General features: G+C 39.2%; 1 protein-coding gene across 1 annotated transcript in view; it reads left to right on the forward strand.

The window, feature by feature from the left end:
• Window positions 1-26440, forward strand: part of LOC149450771 (gametocyte-specific factor 1-like) — a 138982-nt gene that overhangs the window by 56271 nt on the left and 56271 nt on the right. Inside the window, exons 4-6 of the mRNA XM_089691403.1 lie at window positions 13097-13194; window positions 19126-19252; window positions 21697-21777. Coding sequence (XP_089547529.1) covers window positions 13097-13194; window positions 19126-19252; window positions 21697-21777 — 306 coding nt within the window. The remainder of the gene's footprint in view (window positions 1-13096; window positions 13195-19125; window positions 19253-21696; window positions 21778-26440) is intronic.

Raw genomic sequence — 26440 nt, forward strand, 5'->3', positions numbered from 1 at the left:
TCATTTTATTTTTATTTTAATTTTATTTTATTTTTTTATTTTAATTTTAATTTTATTTTATTTTTATTCAGACTGAATAATAACACCATCTCATTTATACAGAAGGAACTGTCATTCCCACTGCAAATATTTTTTAGTTTTTATTTATATTTTTCATTCATAGTTTTTGTTTTTTCACATTGATAAATTAATTTATTTTATATATTTACACAAATCATATATTTAAGTATAATTAATTGATGTAATTATTTGATTATCGGTGGTACACTTATGAATTCATTATATCACATAAGGTAGAATATATTGGAGCGCGGTACACTACTGGCATTCGTGAACATTTTTAGTGACAGCAGGGTTAGCTGAACGTTTTGATATAAGATATGTGTGGGTGGGCTTGAAAATGAAAGAGTGATGGCAGTTTACAAATCATGTTCTGATTTTTCCTTTCACACTGTAGCTTTCTCACTCTAATGTGACTCAGCTGCCCCCTGAGTGACCTTTGCTTGCACCTGTTACCTCAGTCAGTCACAGGTGTGTGACAAGCTCTGCTCTAAACAGGCTATTTAAACTTGCCAAGTTCACTGGCGATTGCCATTTTCAAACGCTTGTAGTTTTAAAAGTATAAATGCTACCGTGAAAAGGTTTATACTGTGACAATCACAAGAAACAGACCTAAATTTTGATGTATAGTATGTCTCTGCAATATTAAAAATGAAGGCACAGTCGCAGTTTAAAAACGTCCCTTAACATTTCAGGTGGCTGTGAGTGAAGTTTCAATGAAAGTCAATGGGAGGGGTGAGGTGCAAACAAATGGTCATATTCTGAAAACTATCAGGAGTATGTCCTAGCCGTGAACATTTTTAGTGACAGCAGGGTTAGCTGAACGTTTTGATATAAGATATGTGTAGGTGGGCTTGAAAATGACATAGTTATGGCAGTTTACAAATCATGTTCTGATTTTTCCTTTCACACTGTAGCTTTCTCACTCTAATGTGACTCAGCTGCCCCCTGAGTGACCTTTGCTTGCATCTGTTACCTCAGTCAGTCACAGGTGTGTGAGAAGCTCTGCTCTAAACAGGCTGTTTAAACTTGCCAAGTTCACTGGCGATTGCCATTTTCAAACGCTTGTAGTTTTAAAAGTATAAATGCTACCGTGAAGAGGTTTATATTGTGACAATCACAAGAAACAGACCTAAATTTTGATGTATAGTATGTCTCTGAAAGATAAAAAATGAAGGCACAGTCGCAGTTTAAAAACGTCCCTTAAAATTTATTGTGTCTAAAGTGGAGTTTCAATGAAAGTCAATGGGAGGGGTGAGGTCCAAACAAATGGTCATATTCTGAAAACATTTAGGAGTATGTCCTAGCCGTGAACATTTTTAGTGACAGCAGGGTTAGCTGAACGTTTTGATATAAGATATGTGTAGGTGGGCTTGAAAATGAAAGAGTGATGGCAGTTTACAAATCATGTTCTGATTTTTCCTTACACCCTGTAGCTTTGTCATTTCTCACTCTAGTTGCTCAATGCATTCCTATGGGAAAATTTCGCCACAAAAACCGCGATATTTCGTGAACGATTTGGCGAAACGTTCCACAAAGTAATAGCAATCCGATCGGGAACAATCCGCACGTTTTGATATATTACTTGTCTTTGTAGTGTAAAAACTGTGGGAGGAGTTAGCGTGGCAAATTCGCTATAATAATAAGAATAAGAATATACTTGTGAGATAACAATAAGTGTTCCTTGCTATGCAAGAACACTTAATAATCTCATTTATACAGAAGGAACTGTCATTCCCACTGCAAATATTTTTTATTTTTTATTTATGTTTTTCATTCATAGTTTTTGTTTTTTCACATTGATAAATTAATTTTATTTTATATATTTACACAAATCATATATTTAAGTATAATTAATTGATGTAATTATTTGATTATCGGTGGTACACTTATGAATTCATTATATCACATAAGGTAGAATATATTGGAGCGCGGTACACTACTGGCATTTATGATTAATATTTATACACCTAGAGAGGGTGCGATTAGTACCTGGCGATCTAATATTTAATTAATACTAATTTTAGCACGCAATTAATTAATTAATTCGTAATATTTTATTATTTATATATTTTTCACATATATTTTTTTATAATTTTTTATGTATGATATCAATTAACAATAGAGTTTATATATAGAAAGAAAACTCCTAGTGGCTCACAAGTAACTATCCAACTTTTTATAAAAATGTTCACGGCTAGGACGTACTCCTGATAGTTTTCACAATATGACCATTTGTTTGCACCTCACCCCTCCCATTGACTTTCATTGAAACTCCACTCTAGATACCTGACATTTTAAGGGATGTTTTTAAACTGCGACTGTGTCTTCATTTTTAATATTGCAGAGACATACTATATATCAAAATTTAGGTCTGTTTCTTGTGATTGTCACAATATAAACCTTTTCACGGTAGCATTTATACTTTTTAAACTACAAGCGTTTGAAGATGGCAATCGCCAGTGAAGATGGCAAGTTTAAAAAGCCTGTTTAGAACAGACATGCTGACATTCCTCCCAGAGTGAGTTGTCATAGCAACCCAGCTGTCTCAGCACAGTGAGCCTACTCCGCCCACTCCAGGTGCAGCAACCAAAGGTCACTCAAGAGGCAGATGACTCACCAGGCTGGACTGTGAGCTTCAAAATACAAGCTGAAATGCATTTCTCACTATCAGGCTTGCAATGTGCCCTGCTTACATTTCATCAATCATTTGGTAAAGGTTGCGGCAAGAACACTTTACACAATTTCCCCAGAAATTGTAGATTTTCTAGTCTTATTAAGTGTTCTTGCATAGCAAGGAACACTTATTGTTATCTCACAAGTATATTCTTATTCTTATTATTATAGCAAATTTGCCACGCTAACTCCTCCCACAGTTTTTACACTACAAAGACAAGTAATATATCAAAACGTGCGGATTGTTCCCGATCGGATTGCTATTACTTTGTGGAACGTTTCGCAAAATCGTTCACAAAATATCGCGGTTTTTGTGGCGAAATTTTCCCATAGGAATGCATTGAGCAACTAGAGTGAGAAATGACAAAGCTACAGGGTGTAAGGAAAAATCAGAACATGATTTGTAAACTCCCATCACTCTTTCATTTTCAAGCCCACCTACACATATCTTATATCAAAACGTTCAGCTAACCCTGCTGTCACTAAAAATGTTCACGGCTAGGACATACTCTTGATAGTTTTCAGAATATGACCATTTGTTTGCACATCACCCCTCCCATTGACTTTCATTGAAACTCCACTGTAGACACCAGACATTTTAAGGGACGTTTTTAAACTGCGACTGTGCCTTCATTTTTTATCTTTCAGAGACATACTATACATCAAACTGTAGGTATTTTTCTTGTGATTGTCACACTATCAACCTTTTCACGGCAGCTTTTATACTTTTAAAACTACAAGCGTTTGAAGATGACAATCGCCAGTGAACTTGCCAAGTTTAAAAAGCCTGTTCAGAGCACAGCTAATGACATTCTTGACAGTGAGTTTCTCTAGCAACCAAACATGACTCACACGCAGCTGAGTCACACAGGCTGGACTGTGAGATGGTAAATACAAGCTGAAATGCATTTCTCCCTCTGTCAGGCTTGCAATGTGCACTGCTTACATGTCATCGTTACTTGGTAAAGGTGGCGGCAAGAACACTTTACACAATTTCCCCAGAAATTGTAGATTTTCTTGTTCTTATTAAGTGTTCTTGCATAGCAAGGAACACTTATTGTTATCTCACATATATATTCTTATTAAGTGTTCTTGCATAGCAAGGAACACTTATTGTTATCTCACAAGTATATTCTTATTCTTATTAAGTGTTCTTGCATAGCAAGGAACACTTATTGTTATCTCACAAGTATATTCTTATTCTTATTCTTATTCTTATTATTATAGCCAAATTTGCCACGCTAACTCCTCCCACAGTTTTTACACTACAAAGACAAGTAATATATCAAAACGTGCGGATTGTTCCCGATCGGATTGCTATTACTTTGTGGAACGTTTCGCCGAATCGTTCAAGAAATATCGCGGTTTTTGTGGCGAAATTTTCCCATAGGAATGAATGGTGCATCTAGAGTGGCAGCAGAGCACAGCTAGAGTGTGCAAAGGAAAAATCAGAACATGATTTGTAAACTGCCATCACTCTGCCATTTTCAAGCCCACCTACACATATCTTATATCAAAACGTTCAGCTAACCCTGCTGTCACTAAAAATGTTCACGGCTAGGACATACTCCTGATAGTTTTCAGAATATGACCATTTGTTTGGACCTCACACCTCCCATTGACTTTCATTGAAACTCCACTTTAGACACAAGAAATTTTAAGGGACATTTTTAAACTGCGACTGTGCCTTCATTTTTTATCTTTCAGAGACATACTATACATCAAAATTTAGGTCTGTTTCTTGTGATTGTCACAATATAAGCCTTTTCATGGTAGCATTTATACTTTTAAAACTACAAGCGTTTGAAAATGGCAATCGCCAGTGAACTTGGCAAGTTTAAACAGCCTGTTTAGAGCAGACCTTCTCACACACCTGTGACTGACTGAGGTAACAGGTGCAAGCAAAGGTCACTCAGGGGGCAGCTGAGTCACATTAGAGTGATAAAGCTGCAGTGTGAAAGGAAAAATCAGAACATGATTTGTAAACTGCCATAACTATGTCATTTTCAAGCCCACCTACACATATCTTATATCAAAACGTTCAGCTATCCCTGCTGTCACTAAAAATGTTCACAGCTAGGACATACTACTGATAGTTTTCAGAATATGACCATGTGTTTTCACCTCACCCCTCCCATTGACTTTCATTGAAACTCCACTCTAGATACCTGACATTTTAAGGGACGTTTTTAAACTGCGACTGTGCCTTCATTTTTAATATTGCAGAGATATACTATATATCAAAATTTAGGTCTTTTTCTTGTGATTGTCACAATATAAACCTTTTCACGGTAGCATTTATACTTTTAAAACTACAAGCGTTTGAAAATGGCAATCGCCAGTGAACTTGGCAAGTTTAAACAGCCTGTTTAGAGCAGAGCTTCTCACACACCTGTGACTGACTGAGTAACAGGTGCACCAAAGGTCACTCAGGGGGCAGCTGAGTCACATTAGAGTGAGAAGTGAGAAAGCTGCAGTGTGAAAGGAAAAATCAGAACATGATTTGTAAACTGCCATAACTGTGTCATTTTCAAGCCCACCTACACATATCTTATATCAAAACGTTCAGCTAACCCTGCTGTCACTAAAAATGTTCACGAATGCCAGTAGTGTACCGCGCTCCAATATATTCTACCTTATGTGATATAATGAATTCATAAGTGTACCACCGATAATCAAATAATTACATCAATTAATTATACTTAAATATATGATTTGTGTAAATATATAAAATAAATTAATTTATCAATGTAAAAAAACAAAAACTATGAATGAAAAATATAAATAAAAAATAAAAAATATTTGCAGTGGGAATGACAGTTCCTTCTGTATAAATGAGATGGTAATATTATTCAGTCTGGATAAAAATAAAAATAAAATAAAAATTAAAATAAAAATAAAATAAAATAAAATTAAATATAAAATAAAATTAAAAATAAAAATAAAAATAAAATTAAAATTAAAAAAAAAAATTAAATAAAAATAAAATTAACATAAAATTAAAATAAAAATAAAATTAAAATAACATAAAATAAAAATAAAAATAAAATTAAAAATAAAATAAAATTAAAATAAAATAAAAATAAAATTAAATTAAAATAAAAATAAAATTAAAAATAAAATAAAAATTAAAATAAAAAAAAAATTAAAATAAAAATAAAAATAAATAATTGATATCCCGGATAAGACACTATGTTTCTTTTCTTTAATATTTAATTAATACTAATTTTAGCACGCAATTGAACTTGGCAAGTTTAAAAAGCCTGTTTAGAACAGGCATGCTGACATTCCTCTCAGAGTGAGTTGTCATAGCAACCCAGCTGTCTCAGCACAGTGAGCCTACTCCGCCCTCTCCAGGTGCAGCAACCAAAGGTCACTCAAGAGGCAGATGACTCACGAGGCTGGACTGTGAGCTTCAAAATACAAGCTGAAATGCATTTCTCACTATCAGGCTTGCAATGTGCCCTGCTTACATTTCATCAATCATTTGGTAAAGGTTGCGGCAAGAACACTTTACACAATTTCCCCAGAAATTGTAGATTGTCTAGTTCTTATTATTATAGCAAATTTGCCACGCTAACTCCTCCCACAGTTTTTACACTACAAAGACAAGTAATATATCAAAACGTGCGGATTGTTCCCGATCGGATTGCTATTACTTTGTGGAACGTTTCGCCGAATCATTCACGAAATATCGCGGTTTTTGTGGCGAAATTTTCCCATAGGAATGCATTGAGCAGCACAGCACAGCTAGAGTGTGCAAAGGAAAAATCAGAACATGATTTGTAAACTGCCATCACTCTGCCATTTTCAAGCCCACCTACACATATCTTATATCAAAACGTTCAGCTAACCCTGCTGTCACTAAAAATGTTCACGGCTAGGACATACTCCTGATAGTTTTCACAATATGACCATTTGTTTGGACCTCACCCCTCCCATTGACTTTCATTGAAACTCCACTTTAGACACCAGACATTTTAAGGGACGTTTTTAAACTGCGACTGTGCCTTCATTTTTTCTCTTTCAGAGACATACTATACATCAAACTGTAGATATTTTTCTTGTGATTGTCACAATATCAACCTTTTCACGGTAGCTTTTATACTTTTAAAACTACAAGCATTTGAAGATGGCAATCGCCAGTGAACTTGCCAAGTTTAAAAAGCCTGTTTACAGCACAGCTAATGACATTCCTGACAGAGTGAGTTGCTATAGCAACCAAACATGACTCACACGCAGCTGAGTCACACAGGCTGGACTGTGAGATGGTAAATACAAGCTGAAATGCATTTCTCCCTCTGTCAGGCTAAAACCCAGTGACCACCATGCGCATGTTTGACAAACGGGTTGATGCTCTGATGCGAGAGCTGCTGTTGGGTCCTGCACAGCCAATCGGTGAAGTTATCGACTACTTTTACCGGTTTGAATTTCAGGCGAGAGGAAGCCCTCATATACATTGTCTCTGTTGGGTAGCAGGAGCTCCTATATTTGGACAACACAGTGATGACAAGGTGTGTGCCTTTATAGATCATAACATCTCATGCCAGCTGCCTGATGAAGGCAAACAGGCCTTACTTCACAGATTTGTAACAGAACTTCAAATGCACAGCAGATCTCTTTCAAAATCGTGCAAGAAAGGTAACAGAGTATGCAGATTTGGATTTCCAAAGCCACCGGTTAGAAAAACCAGGATAACTTATCCGATGCCAGAAGAACAAGGAGATTGTGCAATGAAACCACAAGCAGCCAAAAACAAACTGAAACCAGTCTGGGATTTGCTTAATAACCCGAAAGTGCAGCTTGAAGACATGTCACAGCTACTGGCACAGTGTGATATGACTTTAAATCAGTACAACTCATACATTGAGGCATTGACCTCCTCTAGCGTTATTCTAATGAAGCGTGATGTCAAGGACTGCTGGGTGAACAACTACAATCCACATTTGCTGATGGCCTGGAATGCCAACATGGACATCCAGTACATTCTTGATGAGTATGGTTGCATCATGTACATGTTGTCCTACATATCCAAACCAGAACGCGAGCTTAGTGACTATCTCAAAACAATAGTTAAAGAAATGAGCCCAGAAACAGAGACAGAACGAGAAGAAATGGAAGAAGTTCTTCAGGCTTATTCAAAACACAGAGAGGTCAGCGCCCAGGAGTCTGTGGCCCGTACGTGCAGCCTGAAAATGAAGTCTTGCTCACGTGAGGTTGTTTTTCTGCCAACTGCTGACAACACACTGAAAATGAGTCTCCCGCTCAGTGCGTTGCAGAACAAACCAGCCGATTCTCTTAATGTGTGGATGACGAGTTTTGTCGACAAATACAGAGCCAGACCCGAAACACCAGAGTTTGAGTCCATGTGTCTGGCAGACTTTGCATCCCATTACAGGGTTGTCTATGGCAAGCAAAAGGAAGACTGCAAGCGTGTCAGCCTATTGAATGAAATGGGAATGATTCAAAAACGCACGAGAGGGAATCCTGCAATCATCAGGTACGCACGCTTCTCAGAGAAGAAGGACCCCGAGAACTACTACGGTAGACTGCTTAAACTCTACCTCCCCCACCGTTCAGAGTCATCACTGAAAACTGTAAGGTTCCCAACATAACAAGCGTTTTACCAAGGCGCCTGTGTAAGCTTACCAGGAGAAGAAGCAATCCGAGCAGTGTCTGCAATTGTTACCAGCAACCAAAAAAAGTTCGAACAACACAACAAAATTGTGGAACAAGTCTTGGATGACTTTGTAAAAAACGGCCCTGTTGAAGATGCTTGGAACACCTTTGCCCCAGAAGCCGAGTTGGATAGGTTGGAATGTATAGAGGAACGCAAAGAAGGGGAGCCACTTCATGAGAATGAACAAGATGATGTTCCGGAGTATACACGTCACAAACAAACAGGTGGAATTTCGCTTACTGTGAAGGCCCCACAAATGTGCCCTGATTTCCTTAGGAAAATGTACAGAAACCTTAACCGGACGCAAGCTCAGACATTCTACTCAGTTTGTGACTGGTGCACTAACCGCGTGCGTGGCCTAAATCCTGACCCATTCTAATACTTTGTCACTGGTGGCGCAGGGACAGGCAAATCACACCTGATAAAGTGCATCTATGCTGAGGCAACAAAGATACTCAGTAAACGTCCCAGACTACGTGAGGAAGCAGACATATCCATGCCCAGCATTTTACTAACTGCATTTACAGGAACAGCAGCTTTCAACATTTCAGGCAACACTTTGCATTCTCTGCTGAAGTTGCCAAGAAGCTTGAAGCCACCCTACCAAGGACTTGGAAATCTCATAGATGAAGTGAGGGCACAGCTGTCAAATGCGGAGATCATTGTTATTGATGAGGTGTCAATGATTTCAAAGCCCCTGTTTGCCTACATCAACTGGAGATTACAGCAAATCAAAGGCAGTAAGAAACCTTTTGGTGGTATGTCAGTACTAGCAGTAGGAGACTTTTACCAGGTCCCCCCACTGGGAAAAAGTAAGCCACTCTGCGTGTTTGAGGAAAATAGCTATGACGTCTGGAAAGACTACTTTCAGATGATCACGCTGACAGAAATCATGCGACAGAAGGATGACATTTCATTTGCTGAGCTTTTGAATAGAATCAGAGTGAAGCAGACGACTGGCACCTTAAGCAATGATGACAAAGCTCTGCTTGCTCAGGCTTTGACAGATCCCACCCACTACCCTAATGATGTGCTGCACATCTTTGCCACCAACAAAGAGGTTCACAAACATAATGCCGCAACTGTGTCTGTTCTCCATTCAAACGTCACCAACATATATGCCGACGATTACAAAAAAGACCCTAAAACAGGAGTGATGCAGAGGCAAGACCAACCCTTCAAAGGACACAAAGACAATCTGATTGACACACTGCAAGCAGCTGAAGGTGCCCGTATCATGATCACAAGAAACATTGATGTTGAAGACGGGCTTGTTAACGGGACATTTGGCAAGATTGCAAGAATAATCATCCAGACTGAGAATGGTGCTACTACGGTAAACAAGCTTGGCCTTGTGCTGGACAATCCAAATGCAGGACAGAGATACCGTAACAAGTCGTCTGGTGATGCTGACAACTTGGTGTACTTGGAAAGGGTAGAGGAAAACCTGAGACAGAAAGGAGTTGTTCGCAGGCAGTTCCCCCTGAAGTTGGCTTTTGCATGTACGATTCATAAGTGTCAGGGGATGTCGATACAGTCAGCAGTGGTCTCATTGAAACGGGTCTTCCAACCGGGAATGGCCTATGTTGCTCTGAGTAGAACGACTACACTGCAAGGACTGCAGATAACCGACTTTGATGAGAAGAAGATCTTTGCTGATCCTGAAATCACAGCCTCCCTGCACTCAATGAAGAATGCATCACTGGAAAGTGTTATGCCCCTCTTAAAGTTTCTACAGACAACAGACAAAAAGCAAACATTAACAATTATCCATCACAACACGGAAGGATTACCAGCTCACATTGAAGATATCAAATCTCACCACGAGTTGATACTTGGAGATGTTTTATGTTTCACTGAAACTCATCTCTCAGGCTCTTCTGTTGCTAAAAGTCTCCAGCTGGAGGGCTACAACCTGTTCAAACGCAACAGACACCTCTCGTACACAAACGTTCCTGACATTGCAAGTAAAAGTGGCGGAGGTGTCGCCATGTATGTCAGAAACCATTTCAAGGCCTTTGAAAAGCAGTATCATCACAATGTGACTGACTTGGAGTTCTTGGTTGTCAAACTGGAGTCCCCTGTACAAGCTTTGATCGCCACTGTTTACAGGCCACCGGATTACAGTATTGGCCAATTCCTTACTAACCTGCTGGGACTCTTGGAATCTTTGGAAAGAATGGATTGCCAACCTATAGTACTCTGTGGAGATTTCAATGAAGATTTTCTGTCCAGAGCAAAGAAGCCAATATCTGACCTTCTTCACTCAAGAGGATATACCCAACTGGTCTGGGCAGCCACCACAGAAAAAAACACACTGTTGGATCACATTTACATCTCCAGGGTGCAGCACTGTCTCCAGTCAGGAGTACTGCACAGTTATTACAGCTATCATGATCCTGTGTATTGTGTTTTGAGCAGTGGTTGTGAACATGCTTAGAGCCTGTTAATGTTTTTATAAATGTATGTTTTAATGTAACTGTGAAGCCCTTTGGGCAACAAAATTGCAATTAAATTTGCTATATAAATAAATAAAAGTTGAAATGCATTACTCGCTCTATCAAGCTTGCCATGTGTACTTTTTAAATTTGATCAATCAATTGGGTAATGTAATGTTTACTATCTTTACTCACTCCAAACACTCCATAAAGTTACTCTGCCCAGTCCAACCTTTTTACACTTACTCCAGCCACTCCAACCACACAACAGTTACTCCGCCCACTCCACCCAGTTACTCCGCCCACTCCACCCAGTTACTCCACCCACTCCACCCAGTTACTCCGCCCACTCCACCCAGTTACTCCGCCCACTCCAATTGTAGACTACTGGTGGAGGCAAGAACACTTTACACAATTTCCCCAGAAATTGTAGATTTTCTAGTTATGTATTGCTGTCCGGAAGTATTTAAATAGGGTTTGGCATACCAGCATTTTAATTCTATACAATAAAGAGTCCTGTTTGAAAGCTGTGTGTGTGTACACACATACATGTCTCAGAAAAGATAACCTGTCACCAAAAATCATCACAGGGGACTTTGTCCCGTATGTGATTTAGGGGGAAAAGTGTTTGTGTGTTTTTTTTGTTTTGTTTTTTTTTGTTTTTTTTAAATAAGTTACACCCAAGCATATAACACCCCCAAATTTTTCAAGGGCCCCCATATATGTACGCATGCACAAACTTAAAAGCACATACTCATGCGCCTACACATGACGACGATTGTGATACACATGTTACATATCGCCGTGTACGCCAGAATGACAGCAATAAATCTAGCACAAGGCCTCCTCCATACACTAGACTGATGACCTATAAGGGGCTTTGAAAGTGTTGCCTATAGAAAATATAGGGTACTAAAGTTTGTTGCCGTTTCACGAGCGCACACAAATTTTAGGTTTGAAATGTTGGATATCGGTTTACTCGATGCAACCTTGTCTTTTATATTAAAAAAAAATTGGATAATGTATTGCTTTTTGTTACCCTAAAATTTAAGTGTATTTTTTACTGAAATTGTGATATCGTGTGACATAGAAAATAGGAACTACCACTATTTTATTCTATAGGGTCTCTGCTTTCAGAAAATATACAACGTTTGGGGGGTTTGTGTCATCTTCAGGCCTAAAATGATTTTTTAAACGTGTGGAAATAATGCAAAAACAGCTCCTGGCAGCGAAAGGGATAAAGGATAAATCCGACGCTCCCCTTTCCTGATGAGCAGCCAATCGGTACTCATTACACTGCAAGGTCTCTCTCCTCCCTCCTAGTCCCCGAGTGCGGTGCTGGAGAGAGGCGGGAGGGAGGAGATAAACTGCGCAGTTTTAAAAATATTAAATGTTTAAGTCGCCATAAAGTCCTTTTTTTTTTTTTTTTTTTTTTTTTTTTTTTTTTTTAAAGCCCCAGACATTACTTAAAGCAGATTTAAATATGGTTTTGGTTAAAATTTATTTTTATCGGGACAAGTAGATTGTCATGAGGGACTAGTAGATTGGGACACTGATTTAGTCCCGGGACAAGTAGTTTTTTCAAAAATTTCTACACCTTTCTTTTTCATTAGCATTTTTCAGTATGAAAAACATCTTTAGCACCCACTTTCCCACAATGCATCTTTGAATAGTCCATTGTGTAGTTGTTTGGTTGCCATTTTCAGAGCGCAGAGTGCACTAGAGTAGAGAGAGCACTGTTAAGATCTTTCTTTTTCTTGCTGTGTCCATTATGCATCCTGTAATACAGAAAATTAGTGAGGCAATGCTAATGATTCTAAGGATGGTGAAAAACTCCTCTTCAAACGCATTAGTTATGGGGTTTTTTCCAACCGGAAAAGTCCTCTGCCAAAAAACGCTGATAAAAGCCTGTGTTTGCATTGTCACATAGGATAACATGCTGGGGAGTTTACTGGCTGCAGGAAAAACTGCCTGACACAAAAAATGGCAGCTGTTAAAATGTCCCATGTGCATGAAACCTTGTGCCACTCACAAGCTTTTACCATGGATGAAATGGGCTGTCTGTGTTGTGCTTTCAACAGATATCAGTTGCAATTTACAACAATGAGATTCTTTAAATGTGCATGGGTGTTTGATTAAAAGGAGGAGAGTGAATTAAGGTGGCTAAAAAGTGATGGAATGAATTGTCCCTTTATGTCCATTACGAGTTTTAGATGTGGTGTTTTTTTTTTTTTCTTTTTAGACCCACAGGATCCGTACAGACTTCTGCAATGCCCTTATGATTCTAACCACCAAATAAGAGCCTGTCGTTTTCCTTATCACCTGATAAAATGTAGGAAGGTGAGTAAGCTGTGTTTTAAACTGGACTATAACTGCTTTTGGTGTATTTGACAATTTTCCTTAAAAGTGCTCAGACAACTAAATATGTAGTAAAAAAGTAAGTAAATATATGGAAGCCATTGTACATGCCATAAGTATTTTGTGTCTATCCTGATTTGCGATCAAGACATACCAACCAGTGAGTATGGCCTGGTTGGTGACCCAAAGGAATTCCCTGCCCCCAGTTTGAGATTAGTCAATAACAAAAATGCAATAAACTAATTGATTCCGTTTTCCCTGTTATGTCCCTTGTCAACATTTATACATTCCAAAATTCTTCACTGGCTTCTGGTTCTGTTCCACTGCACAGTGGCCTACAGGTGACAAGACGCTGATACCTAATCTTTTAGTCTAGCATTTAAAAAAAAAAAAAAAAAAAAAAAAATATATATATATATATATATACTATTTCACCAGTGCTTTTTTACTATCTGCCTGCTGTTCAGCTTAAACAACCGTTGTCTGGATTCAATATCTTTTGGATTCCATATGGAAATTGGTGGTTGAGCCATGTTTTTATCCCCCCCCCCACTTAAAGAGAAACTTTACACATAACAATTGATAAAAAATAATGTTCTTTAGCAAAGAACATGCATTCCACATTAATAATTATGCTGCCAAAATTAATGTGCGCTATAAATTGCTTCCAGCATTGTTCCGGTTTTTCTTCTTGCTGGAGGCTGCCATTTGGTTGAAGCCCTGAGTAGCGGTTAAAGCAGAACTAAACCCTCTTTTTCAGCCAAGAAAGCTGCCATCTGTTTGATTTGCAACTGCCATGGTGCCTCACATGTGATCAGTTATATCACCAGTCATTTGATGGTTTGACAGTTTCAGAACACAAGCCAATGTGACAGTTGGCATGCCGGGAATGTAACTGTTTTTTAAAACTGTTCTATTGATTGGTTTAGTTACGCTTTAATGCTTAGACTGTCAGCAGATCAGTCTCTACAAATTTGGCACAGTGCCTAAAAATAGAGAGCGACTGAGCATGTGCAGAGCAGGGTTAGACGGTGTATTATTGGATTTTAAACCATAGGCACTTATTTCTAAAGTTTTACATAGTTATACCTGCAAAAAAGGGCCAGCCTGAAGTGATCTAACAAGACTTAATTTTCTGACTAAAGTTCCACTTTAAGCAGCAAAGACTGCTGCATGGGAGTGTACACATGCTGCAGTGGTTTGCATTGCAGAGCAATAAAAATTATCCCCTCTCACATTTGTAAGAAATGCCATCTCTGTAATAGGTTAATACTTAAGTGCAATAAATTGCACATTTTACACAGTATTGGACCGGTAAACAGAAAGTCCTTACCATATTTCATTACCAAAACCGCATAAAATGGGGACCTTTCTCAACCAGTTGACACACCAGTTAAGGTACAGAGAAGTCCTATAGAAGATGCAAGTTTTGACTACAGTCAGGTCCATAAATATTCAACACAATTCTAACATTTTTGGCTCTATACACCACCACAATGGATTTGAAATGAAACGAGCAAGATGTGCTTTAACTGCAGACTGTCCGCTTTAATTTGAGGGTATTTACATCCAAATCAGGTGAATGTGTAGGAATTACAAGTTTGCATATGTGCCTCCCACTTGTTAAGGGACCAAAAGTAATGGGACAAAATAATCATAAATCAAACTTTCACTTTTTAATACTTGGTTGCAAATCCTTTGCAGTCAATTACAGCCTGAAGTCTGGAACGCATAGACATCACCAGATGCTGGGTTTCATCCCTGGTGATGCTCTGCCAGGCCTCTACTGCAACTGTCTTCAGTTCCTGCTTGTTCTTGGCATTTTCCCTTCAGTTTTGTCTTCAGCAAGTGAAATGCATGCTCAATCGGATTCAGGTCCGGTGATTGACTTGGCCGTTGCATAACATTCCACTTCTTTCTCTTAAAAGACTCTTTGGTTGCTTTTGCAGTATGCTTTGGGTCATTGTCCATCTGCACTGTGATGCGGCGTCCAATGAGTTCTGAAGCATTTGGCTGAATATGAGCAGATAATATTGCCCGAAACACTTCAGAATTCATCCTGCTGCTTTTGTCAGCAGTCACATCATCAATAAATGCAAGAGAACCAGTTCCATTGGCAGCCATACATGCCCACGCCATGACACTACCACCACCATGCTTCACTGATGAGGTGGTATGCTTAGGATCATGAGCAGTTCCTTTCCTTCTCCATACTCTTCTCTTCCCATCGCTCTGGTACAAGTTGATCTTGGTCTCATCTGTCCATAGGATGTTGTTCCAGAACTGTGAAGGCTTTTTTAGATGTCGTTTGGCAAACTCTAATCTGACCTTCCTGTTTTTGATTCTCACCAAAGGTTTACATCTTGTGGTGAACCCTCTGTATTCACTCTGGTGAAGTCTTCTCTTGATTGTTGACTTTGACACACATACACCTACCTCCTGGAGAGTGTTCTTGATCTGGCCAACTGTTGTGAAGGGGGTTTTCTTCACCAGGGAAAGAATTCTTCGGTCATCCACCACAGTTTTCCGTGGTCTTCCGGGTCTTTTGGTGTTGCTGAGCTCAGCGGTGCGTTCCTTCTTTTTAAGAATGTTCCAAACAGTTGTTTTGGCCACGCCTAATGTTTTTGCTATCTCTCTGATGGGTTTGTTTTGTTTTTTCAGCCTAATGATGGCTTGCTTCACTGATAGTGACAGCTCTTTGGAACTCATCTTGAGAGTTGACAGCAACAGATTCCAAATGCAAATAGCACACTTGAAATGAACTCTGGACCTTTTATCTGCTCATTGTAATTGGGATAATGAGGGAATAACACACACCTGGCCATGGAACAGCTGAGAAGCCAATTGTCCCATTAGTTTTGGTCCCTTAACAAGTGGGAGGCACATATGCAAACTGTTGTAATTCCTACACCGTTCACCTGATTTGGATGTAAATACCCTCAAATTAAAGCTGACAGTCTGCAGTTAAAGCACATCTTGTTCGTTTAATTTCAAATCTATTGTGGTGGTGTATAGAGCCAAAAATGTTAGAATTGTGTCGATGTCCCAATATTTATGGACCTGACTGTATATGGTGAACTTGACATATATATAAACCAGACTTTAGTTTTAAATGCTGGTGGTAAAACTTACCTTAAAGGCTATGTCCATCTTTAGCAACATGTTACCAGTTTTTAGGGTATAATACAATCGTTTTCTAAGCACCCCAAACCTCACCCCCTGAGCCCCCCACCTTTGACCACAGGTGAGGGTACCTCTCCCCTGTGGCCACTGTCACATTTAAAATAGGCATATCTGTACTGGACTCTACCTGCACAGCTGCATCATTCATAGAGATCAGTAATTTAATAAACTGCAAGTCCTGTCTGCTGCCGAACCAGAGGTCTGGTTCTCAGTGGATTAGGAGTGTGCTAATTAACATACTCATAGTCCATTGTATCTTTCTGCAGCTGAGTAACTGAAAGACCGTACAGAGGTACAGGCAGGGAGCTGTAGGAAGTGTATGCAGGAATCTGATGTTGCATCCGCAATCCACTGATCCAAGATGCAACACACACACACGCACACGCACACACACGTACACACACACACACGTACACACGTTTCCCTAGTAAAGTGCACACAGGTAACACTTTGATCGCCCCTGATGTTAACCCCTTCCTGTCCAGTGTCAGTGCTTTTTTTTATTAGCACTGATCACTGTATTAGTGTAATTGGGGAGGCAGTTCCCCCCCCCCCCCCCCCAGTGTAAGAATGCCCACTGCAGTCCCACTATAAGTCGCTTATCACCGCCATTACTAGTACAAAACATAGATTTTTTTTTTTTTTAAATTCCAGTATATATAACACCATTTGTAGACGCTATAACTTTCATGTAAACCAATTATTTACATGCAGATTTTTTTCAGCACGTAGCAGAACACATTTTGGCCTACAGTTATGAAGAAATTTGATTTTTAAATATTTTTTTACTGGATACTTTATAGGAAAAGAACAAAAAATATATATATAACTTTTATTTTTTGTTTTGTTCATAGTGCAAACAAATAACCCTGCACAGGAGGCAGGAGAAAGCTCTTTTTGTAGGGGGGGGAAAAAGACATAAATTTAATTTATGTACAGCATTGCATGACTATGCAATTGTCAGTTAATGTAACGCAGAGCCGTATCGCAAAACAATGGCCTGGTCAGGGAGAGGGGTAAATCCTGGGAGGGCAAGTGGTTAAATAGGGAATGCTTTAGACAAGAGATAAGAGTATCTGCCCATAGATTGGCTTTATTAGACAGCATGGAGCAGTTCATTAGGTTAGGAAACATGATAAATCTTATAGGTGTGGAAGAGGTAGTGAAAAGAGATGAGGAAAGGCATGATGTAAACAGGAATTGTAAAAGCTTGTGCAGGAGTTCAGACAGATATGTGGTGGCAATGTTATCCTAGTGAAGCCAAGAATTTTTGAATTTTGAGTACAGGTGGACTACAACTTACAGGGTCTTCTACATTTGTAAAGAGGGTTGGAAAGTACTTAGTCTAGAAAAACCTTGAATAACGTTCTCCTTGAAGTAAGCTTTAAATGTTGTACCTCTACCTTTGCTAATGCTGCTCCCCATATGTAATATTAAGCAGTGTAAATGCCTTTTTGAATGTTTCCTAGCAGTCACATGACCGCACAGTTGCCAGTCCCATGTGGCTGCTGCAAGAGCTGGCAACAGTGAAGCATTCTCAGCGCAGTGACATCACCCTGCTGGTGATAATGCACTGGGTGTCTCCCCTCCTACCAGCTGCAGCAGCCATCCAGAAGCTGTGCAGTCATGTGACTGCTGGGGAACAGATATTTAAAAAAAAAAAAGTGTTTATACTGCTTAATACATACAGGGTGCAGTATTAGTAAAGGCAGAAATAAGGCGACATTAAGCCCTGGCTCACACTGATTCGGTTTTGCACGTGTTTCAGATCCCAGTGAATTACATTTAAAAAAAAAAAAAAGTCCTATGGAGGTCGTTCACACCTGTGCAGTCCACACACAGTGCTTTTTGAAAAAAAGAGTGAGTGAACGCAATTTAACTGCACCGTAAGTGCTCCTTGAATCACACTTGAAAACTGAAGTAGTTCTCACTGCTTCAGTGTGAACCTAGCCTTAAAGCTTACAAAGCATAGAGCTTTAACTCATTTTTTAAGACGTAGAGTATTCTTGTTTTCTCAGTTTTCTTTTGCTCCAGTGTGTGCTTTGTCCCCACATTACATTTTTAAAGGTGCTCCATCCCATTACAGCATCTTATGGAGCTCCACTGGAGCCATCCTTATGTACATGCTTCCAGGGAGGACAACAGGGCGCAGCTTCGTCACATTTTATTTCAGATACTTGTATAGCGCCGTCAATTTACGCAGCGCTTTACACATATATATTGTACATTCACATCAGTCCCTAACCCTCAAGGGGTGTACAATCTAAGGTCCCTAACTCCCATTCATACATACACATATTAGGGCCAATTTAGACAGGATCCAATTAACCTACCAGCATGTCTTTGGAGTGTGGGAGGAAACCGGAGTACCCGAAGGAAACCCACACAGGCACAGGGAGAACATGCAAACTCCAGGCAGGTGGTGCCATGGCTGGGATTCGAACCAATGACTTTAGTACTGCCAGGCGGAAATGCTAACCATTTAGCCACTGTGCTGCCCTAAATACTTGCCAGCACAATTCATGTTGAGACACATAATCCCTAATGAATAATACTGAGTGTATTAATGCGTGCTCCCTCACAACAAATTTTGAAAAGTAGTGAACACAAAAGAGGGTGTTTGAGGGGGGGTGTATCCCCCCCGCTTTTTATGATGGATTCAACAATGTAGGATACTCTTGGTAACTAAAACTACCACCTTTTCTTTTTTTTTTCCCCCCCCCCAAACAGAATCATCAGGATCTTGCCTCTCAGTTTGTCACATGTCCATTTAATGCCCGCCACATGGTACCTCGGGGAGAGCTAAGCTACCACATTTCCCGATGTGATGACCAAAGTTGCATCGAGCAGGATATTGGTATGAAATCTTATCGAAATGCCATTTCTCAGATTTGGGGTAGTATATAAAAATCTAATTTAAAACAAATTCACATAGAAGCATAGTTGGATGAGTGAAATTTGGCAAATTACTCACACTTCTATGTTTCAATCCATCAGTCCTATCCTGAGCTGTTTCCTTGACCCATCAACCTATATTTCTTTTTGAAGTTTGAATTGTTCTGAATATTCAGTTATATGGAAAAATGCTTGTGCTCTCCAATGTGGTAAATCAAAACTAAGCTGCAGTGCACAAAGTTATGACAGATTTCATAAATATAAAAAAAAAAAATTGCATTGCGCTGACAAACAGCTGTTAAAATCAATGAATAATGATTCTGAGTAATCAGTAATTACAACACAAACAATCACAAAACAAGTACATGAATTAAGTCATTTGTGCCACAAAGTGCTCATATGAGTGCAAAAACCACAAGAAAGTTCAAAAATGATCTTAAACAACCACAAGTCTGGATCCATCCTACATAAACTTGTTACAGGATGCTGATGAAGTTTAATGATGCAAGGAGGAGCATATAGGAGCTCACACAGTAACACAGGAGTAAGACAGTTGTCACAGCAGTCCAACCTTATAGAAGTCTGAACTGTCAGCCTGATCTCTGTGGAACAGTGGGCTGCAGGGAGAACCCCTGCTCATTGGAGTCTTTGTAAAATGCAATCTTGATTTACAGCGTATGAATGTGTTTGTAGCCTCCCTGGCGGTATTCCCGAGTGTAGCTCGGGGTAAAGTTTCAGTACCACAAGCGGTAACCCCGAGCTACACTCGGGCTTACCAAGCGACGCTGCTCCGCGATCCCTCGGTCACTTACCTTGTCCTGCGCTCCCGCGATGTCCCTCCTGCAGTGTCCCCGGCAATGTAATTCGGCGGATGCAGGCATCTGTCATCTGGGTTCCGTCCTCTGCGAGTGTCGGGACGTACGGGGGACGGAACGGCGGGAAATTTGAAAATGGCAAAAAGTGACATTCACTAAAATCACATAGTAAAACATTACTGTACCAAACCATTTCACATACATGTTGTCCTGAGTGCTTTGTCCTGTGCCCTGCCTGCATTTTTACTGTTCTTTCTACCTGGAAACTGAGAAATGTCCATGGCATCCAAAAAGCGTCCCTTGAGGTCAAAAGCAGTTTTAGACCAGCTAGAGAACAGTGATAGTAAATTAGAACCACTTGCAGAATTGAGTGATAATGATTCGTGGGGAAATTCGTCATCAGACACTGAAAACGATTCTGCGACTTTGCTCAGTGATGTGCGAACTTGGCGCTATATTTTAAATTTCAGTGTTTTTGGTTTGATTATATTATTGAATTAAATTTATTATTATATTATTATTTTTTATGATTATTTATTAAATTATGATTTTGTGTTTCAAATTTTATTATACCCGGGATGTTTACTAGACTCTTGTTCGGACAGATTTTAGTGAGTTATTCCTAAGAATTACAGGCCCACAATATAAAACGCCAAATTTCCATACAAAATAATAGTACCGCTTTCAGCACCAAAAATCTGAAATAATCATACCGCCAGGGAGGTTAATAAATTATGTAGTTTTAAAATTTTGTATGAAAAGCACTATGGTTTTTGATTTTTTTTCTCTTGTCTGTATTCCTCATGGAGAAATTCCCTTCACGTCTCTTAAAATGTCCAATACAGGTTATTATGGTCTGTCACCTCCTGTTTTAGTGACAACTGCTGTAGTAATGTGCAGTTGAACGTGTATTACAGTGATGTAATATCCACAAGTCAATCAGCGGATCACTTCTAAATCAACATCTTGCAATACTCTGTCCAGGCTGTTCAAAGTGTACAGTTTAACCGCAGGCGAGGGTGCCAGAGTCCACCGCCATCTCAAACACAAAAAAAGTTATTGAAAACCACTAAGGGTTACCCTACAATGTTCAATAAAAAAAAAACTAGGGAAAGATGGATTGAGAGCGTTAATTAAAACTAAATCAGTAGCTTGATTGTGCAATATCGGGCTCCTGCAGACACTGACTACAGATCTCTGCCAGTACCTCTGTACAGGCAGACAGTCACTGAGCTGCAAGAATTGTCAATGGACTACGAGGATGCTGATCAGCATGCTTGTAATACTTTGATAACTAAATGTCTTTCTGCTGGTGGGGGGGGGAGAAATCCCCCGCCTGCTGTCACAGGGGGGCTGGCTGTGTAATATGTAACATGTTTAAAAGGTGAACCTATCCCTTCAGAAAATAGGATGTTTGATGTACCATAAAATCTTTTTCTTGATGTTCATCAGGGAACAAAGGTCCTGCCCCTCTGGTCTTTTGGTCCACTCCTGCAACTTCTTGATACAAAACGGAGGCATACTTGGAATGGGAGGGTTTTAAATAAAATTGTATGTTCTCATTTGATTGCTTAAGTCTGTTTGCTTTCAGCTGATGAAAAAAGTATGTACAAGCGAGATGTCAACCCAAGCCAATGGAATGCTCCACCATGTACTGAGGACTGGGATAAAGGTATATGAATTGCAATACTATAGTTACTGTTTGCGTACAGCCAGCTTTCACCTTTGTTATGGCAAGCCACAGAATGATCTGGTTGCCCTGGCCCTGTTTTTCAGTGGTTTCCAACCAATATATTTAAAGATTAGGGTAAGCAGGGGATTTCAATGAAAATAGGCAGGTAACTTTTAATCTTCCAGCTGTCTCATACCTGAGGAGAAGCAGCTGGTTATCTGGATTCCAAGAAAGGAAACTCCGTACCCCAGCATTACTAATTAAAGGGCTTACAGTATGTCTTGTTAAATGAGCTAAAAACGCCATTTAAAACAGAGTTTGAAGTATCAATTTTCTTACACCTGTTCACACATGTACGATTTCTGATGTTTCAGCTATCATGCTAAAATTCACAATAGAAATCCCATTATTCTGCAAGGTGGCCCATTAACACTTGTGCAACAAGCTGTAGTGCAACTTAAGAAAAGGTGCAGGTGCTTCTTTTTGTGCCATTTTGGCCCTATAAATCTCAGTTGGAAAGTACATGACTTTTGGCATGTTTTTATGCATAATGACCAACATCCTCCTCCTAGCATCTGCTTTAACCAGGATGCAGAAGATTGAAATGGTAGACAACACTATGCTGGATACAGAAGAGCTGATATGGCTGGTACGGGAAAGGATCTTGCTGTGCAATCCCAAGGACTGTAATTACAAGGATCTCTGCATGCGCCAGAGGGTCTGGGAAGACATTTCCCATACAGTGTATGTAGATTGGGATCTTTACCCAGCCTCACGGCAAAAAAAAAAAAGGTAAGCTTATTTTTTATTAAGAATGTTTTTTCTTTGTCATGATGCTGTATGATTTGCATCATTACCAAGCTAGACCTGTTGTTCTTCATTTCAATAACATTCATGCCCAAACATGTGAGCCCAGTGTCGTTTCTTATCTGCAAGAAGTCCTGGGTGGTTTTTTGCATTGCCAAATGTGTTTAACCCTGTATGGTGGTAGTTCTATGGAACAGCACCAACCTCCACATTTTGAATCGCAACTACATAAAACCATTTCAGTAATTGAGACAATGGACAGAAGTTAGAAAAATAAATACAGAGAAATATCACAGCCTGAATATAGTTTATTAGATCAAATTACAGAAACTAATAAGAATAGAGTACCCATAAAGTTTGTTTTGTTAGATAAATTATGAAAAGGTACCACTGCTCTGTGGCGCTAGGAAGTCAATGTGCGCTCCAAATGATGTCACAATCAGAAGTCCCGTCTCTTTGCATTGACTATTGGAAAAAGCACTGTTCAATTTCTTTTCGTTTTTGACATACACAACACTGTGTATTAAATAACATGCATGGATCAGGGCAGCAGCTATCCAGAGCATTCTTTCACATCACATTTTTAGGGATATTTGTACAGTATTATTGTACAGGTGTTTATACTGTTTTTGAATCTTTCCTTGTGGTTTAGTGAGTCGGCATGCTGACTTGTGCAGGGCACATGCTGCATTAACAATAATAGCTTTCTACAGGTTTAAGTTGATAAGAGTGTGCAGCAAACACCACTTGACAAGAATACTGAAATCACATTCCACAGCTTTTCCTTCCGTGGTGTTTTGATAATTGAATACCCTCATAAAATTGAATAGGTCATTAGTAGGTGCTCACCTAGGGCAAAGGCCTTATTCCCTACAAAGATACATGTTTGATTAGCATCAATTGTTCCTGGAAGTGGACAGTTCTCTGGCAGGTCAAGTTCACGCAGCATCTGAAATGAAGAGTGTGCAAAAATACTGGCGTTTGAGCTGCTCCCATAGAGTCCTATGTTAATACAGTATAACTAAAACAATTTACATCAGCGCTTGCTTTTTTGATAATTTAAAGAGTAAGTCCACTTTTGTTGAGAAAGAAAATCCCCTGGTTGATCTATGTACATTGCAGAGATTTTAATAAACTTTGTTGCAAATTTCTATCTGTTGTTCTGAAGAAATGGCTGTTTTTCTGTGTCCAAGTGAATGGGAGTTACTTTATAATTCTTAATCAGCTGCTGCACTTGCAGGCTTCTAATGAGTAAAGTGGCAGGATCTGAATTCCTTTAGACGTGATAAACCCTTTTTGAGTATCCCACCAAATCTGAAATTTTTGTTGCTGAGGATGCCCAAAATCTGATTTGTATCTTAGTACAGACTTGTGGGAAAATCAGAGAGCCTATCACACAAACAGGAAATTACATTTCCTGTGCAGAATCTGTGCAGAACGCCAACAGGTTGCCATATTGCATTGCACTTTGCAGAAAATTATAGCGCTACAGACTGAAAAAAAAAGGTAAATTTAAATGTCGTTCTATTACAATATGGCTTGTGACGCACCGTATATCATATCTACACACACACACACACACACACACACACACACACACACACACACGGTAAGGTCCATGTATATATTTGGACACCGGTACAATTTTCATACTTTTGGCTCTGTACTGTATGCAGCCAGAATATAGTACATAGTCTGGCTGAAAAGAAGACAAAAGTCCATCCAGTTAAACCATTAAAAAAAACACAAAAAAGACCAGTTGTAATCCTACACCCTCCGTTGATCCAGAGGAAGGCAAAAAACCCAGCAAAGCATGATCCAATTTGCTCCTGCAAGGGAAAAAATCCTTCCTGATCCCCCAAGAGGCAATCTGACATTCCCTGGATCAACTTTACCTCTAAATGTTAGTAACCAGTTATATTCTGTGTATCCAAGAAAAAATCAAGGTCTTTTTTAAAGCAATCCACTGAGCCGGCCAGAACTAGCTCTTGAGGAAGTCTACTCCACATTTTCACTGCTCTTACTGTGAAGAAACCTTTCTGTATTTGTAGATTAAATTTCCTCCAGACATAGTGCCTCCTTGTCCTCTGTGATGACCTCAGGGTGAATAACTACACCGAGTTCACTATGTGAACCACTGATGTATTTATACAGGTTGATTATCTTCTCAAGAGAGAATAAATTCAGTTCCTCTAATCTTTCCTCATAGCTGGGCTCCTCCATGCCTCGTATCAGTTTGATTCTCTGTACTGTCTCCAGTTCCCCAATGTTCTTTTTATGAATTGGTGCCCAAAATTAAACTGCATATTCCAGATGAGGTGTTACTAATGATTTGTACAGGGGTAATATGATATCTCTCTCTGGAGTCTATATCTCTTTTAATACGAGAGGATTTTGCTCGATTTAGAAACCGCAGCTTGGCATTGCATGCCATTATTAAGCTTGTGATTTACCAGAACTCCCAGATCCTTCTCCACCATTGATTCCCCCAGTTTTACCCCCCTAGTATGATGCATGCATATTCTTGGCCCCCGAGTGTATAACCTTACATTTATCAACATCAAACCTCATTTGACACATTGTTGCCCAATTAAACCGTGCATTAAAGTTGGCTTGGAAATTGGAGACATCCTGTAAGGACGTTATTCCGCTGCACAGCTTGGTGTCATCTGCAAAGATTGAAATGGTCGTTTATAAATAGACTTCGGTGTGTGTGTGTGTATATATATATATATATATATGTATGTATGTATATATGTGTGTATGTGTATATATATATATGTGTGTGTGTGTGTATATGTATATGTATGTATATATATATATATATATATATATATATATATATATATATATACTTTTTTTTTTTTAAAGGTATTTACCAAAACATATTCAAGCTATAGTTATATAATGGATATGGGCTGAAAGTGCACACACTCAGGTTTAATTTGAGGTTATGTACATCCAAATTGGAGGAAAGGTTTAGGAATTACAGTTCTTAAGAGTAACCATCCCTCCTTTAAGGGACAAAAGTAATTGGACAATTGAATCAAAAGCGGTTTCATGGCCAGGTGTAGGCTACTCCATTATTTCTTCATCAATTTAAGCAGGTGAAAGATCTGGAGTTGATTTTAAGTGTGGTATTTGCATTTGGAATATATTGCTGTGAACCTACATCATATGTTCAAAGGAGCTTTCCATGCAAGTGAAACAGACATTAGGAGTGGAAAAAATCAACAGTTTTTAGTACGTTCTGAGGAAAGAAGAACGTACTGATGTGCTCAGCAACATAAAAAGGTATGGACATCCACGAAAGACAACAGTGGTGGATGATTGCAGGATCCTCTCTATGGTAAAGAAAAACCCATTCACAACATCCAGACAAGTGAAGGACACTCTCCAGAAGGTGGGCGTATCATTGTCAAAGTCTACAATCAAGAAGACTTCACAAGAACAAACACAGGTGCAAACCATTCATAGCCTGAAGAATAGAAAAGCCACATTAGGCCTTTGCCTAAAAACAACATCTAAAGAAGCCAGACCAGTTCTGGAAAAGCATTGTTTGGATGGATGAAATGAAGTTTAATCTGTACCAGAATGACGGGAAAAAGTGTTTTGAAGGCTTAGAACAGCTCATGATCTAAAACACACATCAAATGTAAAACATGGTGGAGGCAGTGTGATGGCATGGGCATGCATGACTTCCAGTGGCTCTGGGTCATTGGTGTTTATTGATGATGTGACAGAAGCAGCCAGATGAATTCTGCAGGGATTCGAGAGATATTTTCAGCCAAATGCAGAAAAGTTGATTGTACGGTGCTTCACAGTACAGATGAACAATGATCCAAAACACTGCAAA

Source organism: Staurois parvus, unplaced genomic scaffold (assembly GCF_062004578.1).
Source record: "Staurois parvus isolate SC_StPar_1 unplaced genomic scaffold, SC_StPar_1.0 ptg000562l, whole genome shotgun sequence".
NCBI classification, from domain to species: Eukaryota; Metazoa; Chordata; class Amphibia; order Anura; family Ranidae; genus Staurois; species Staurois parvus.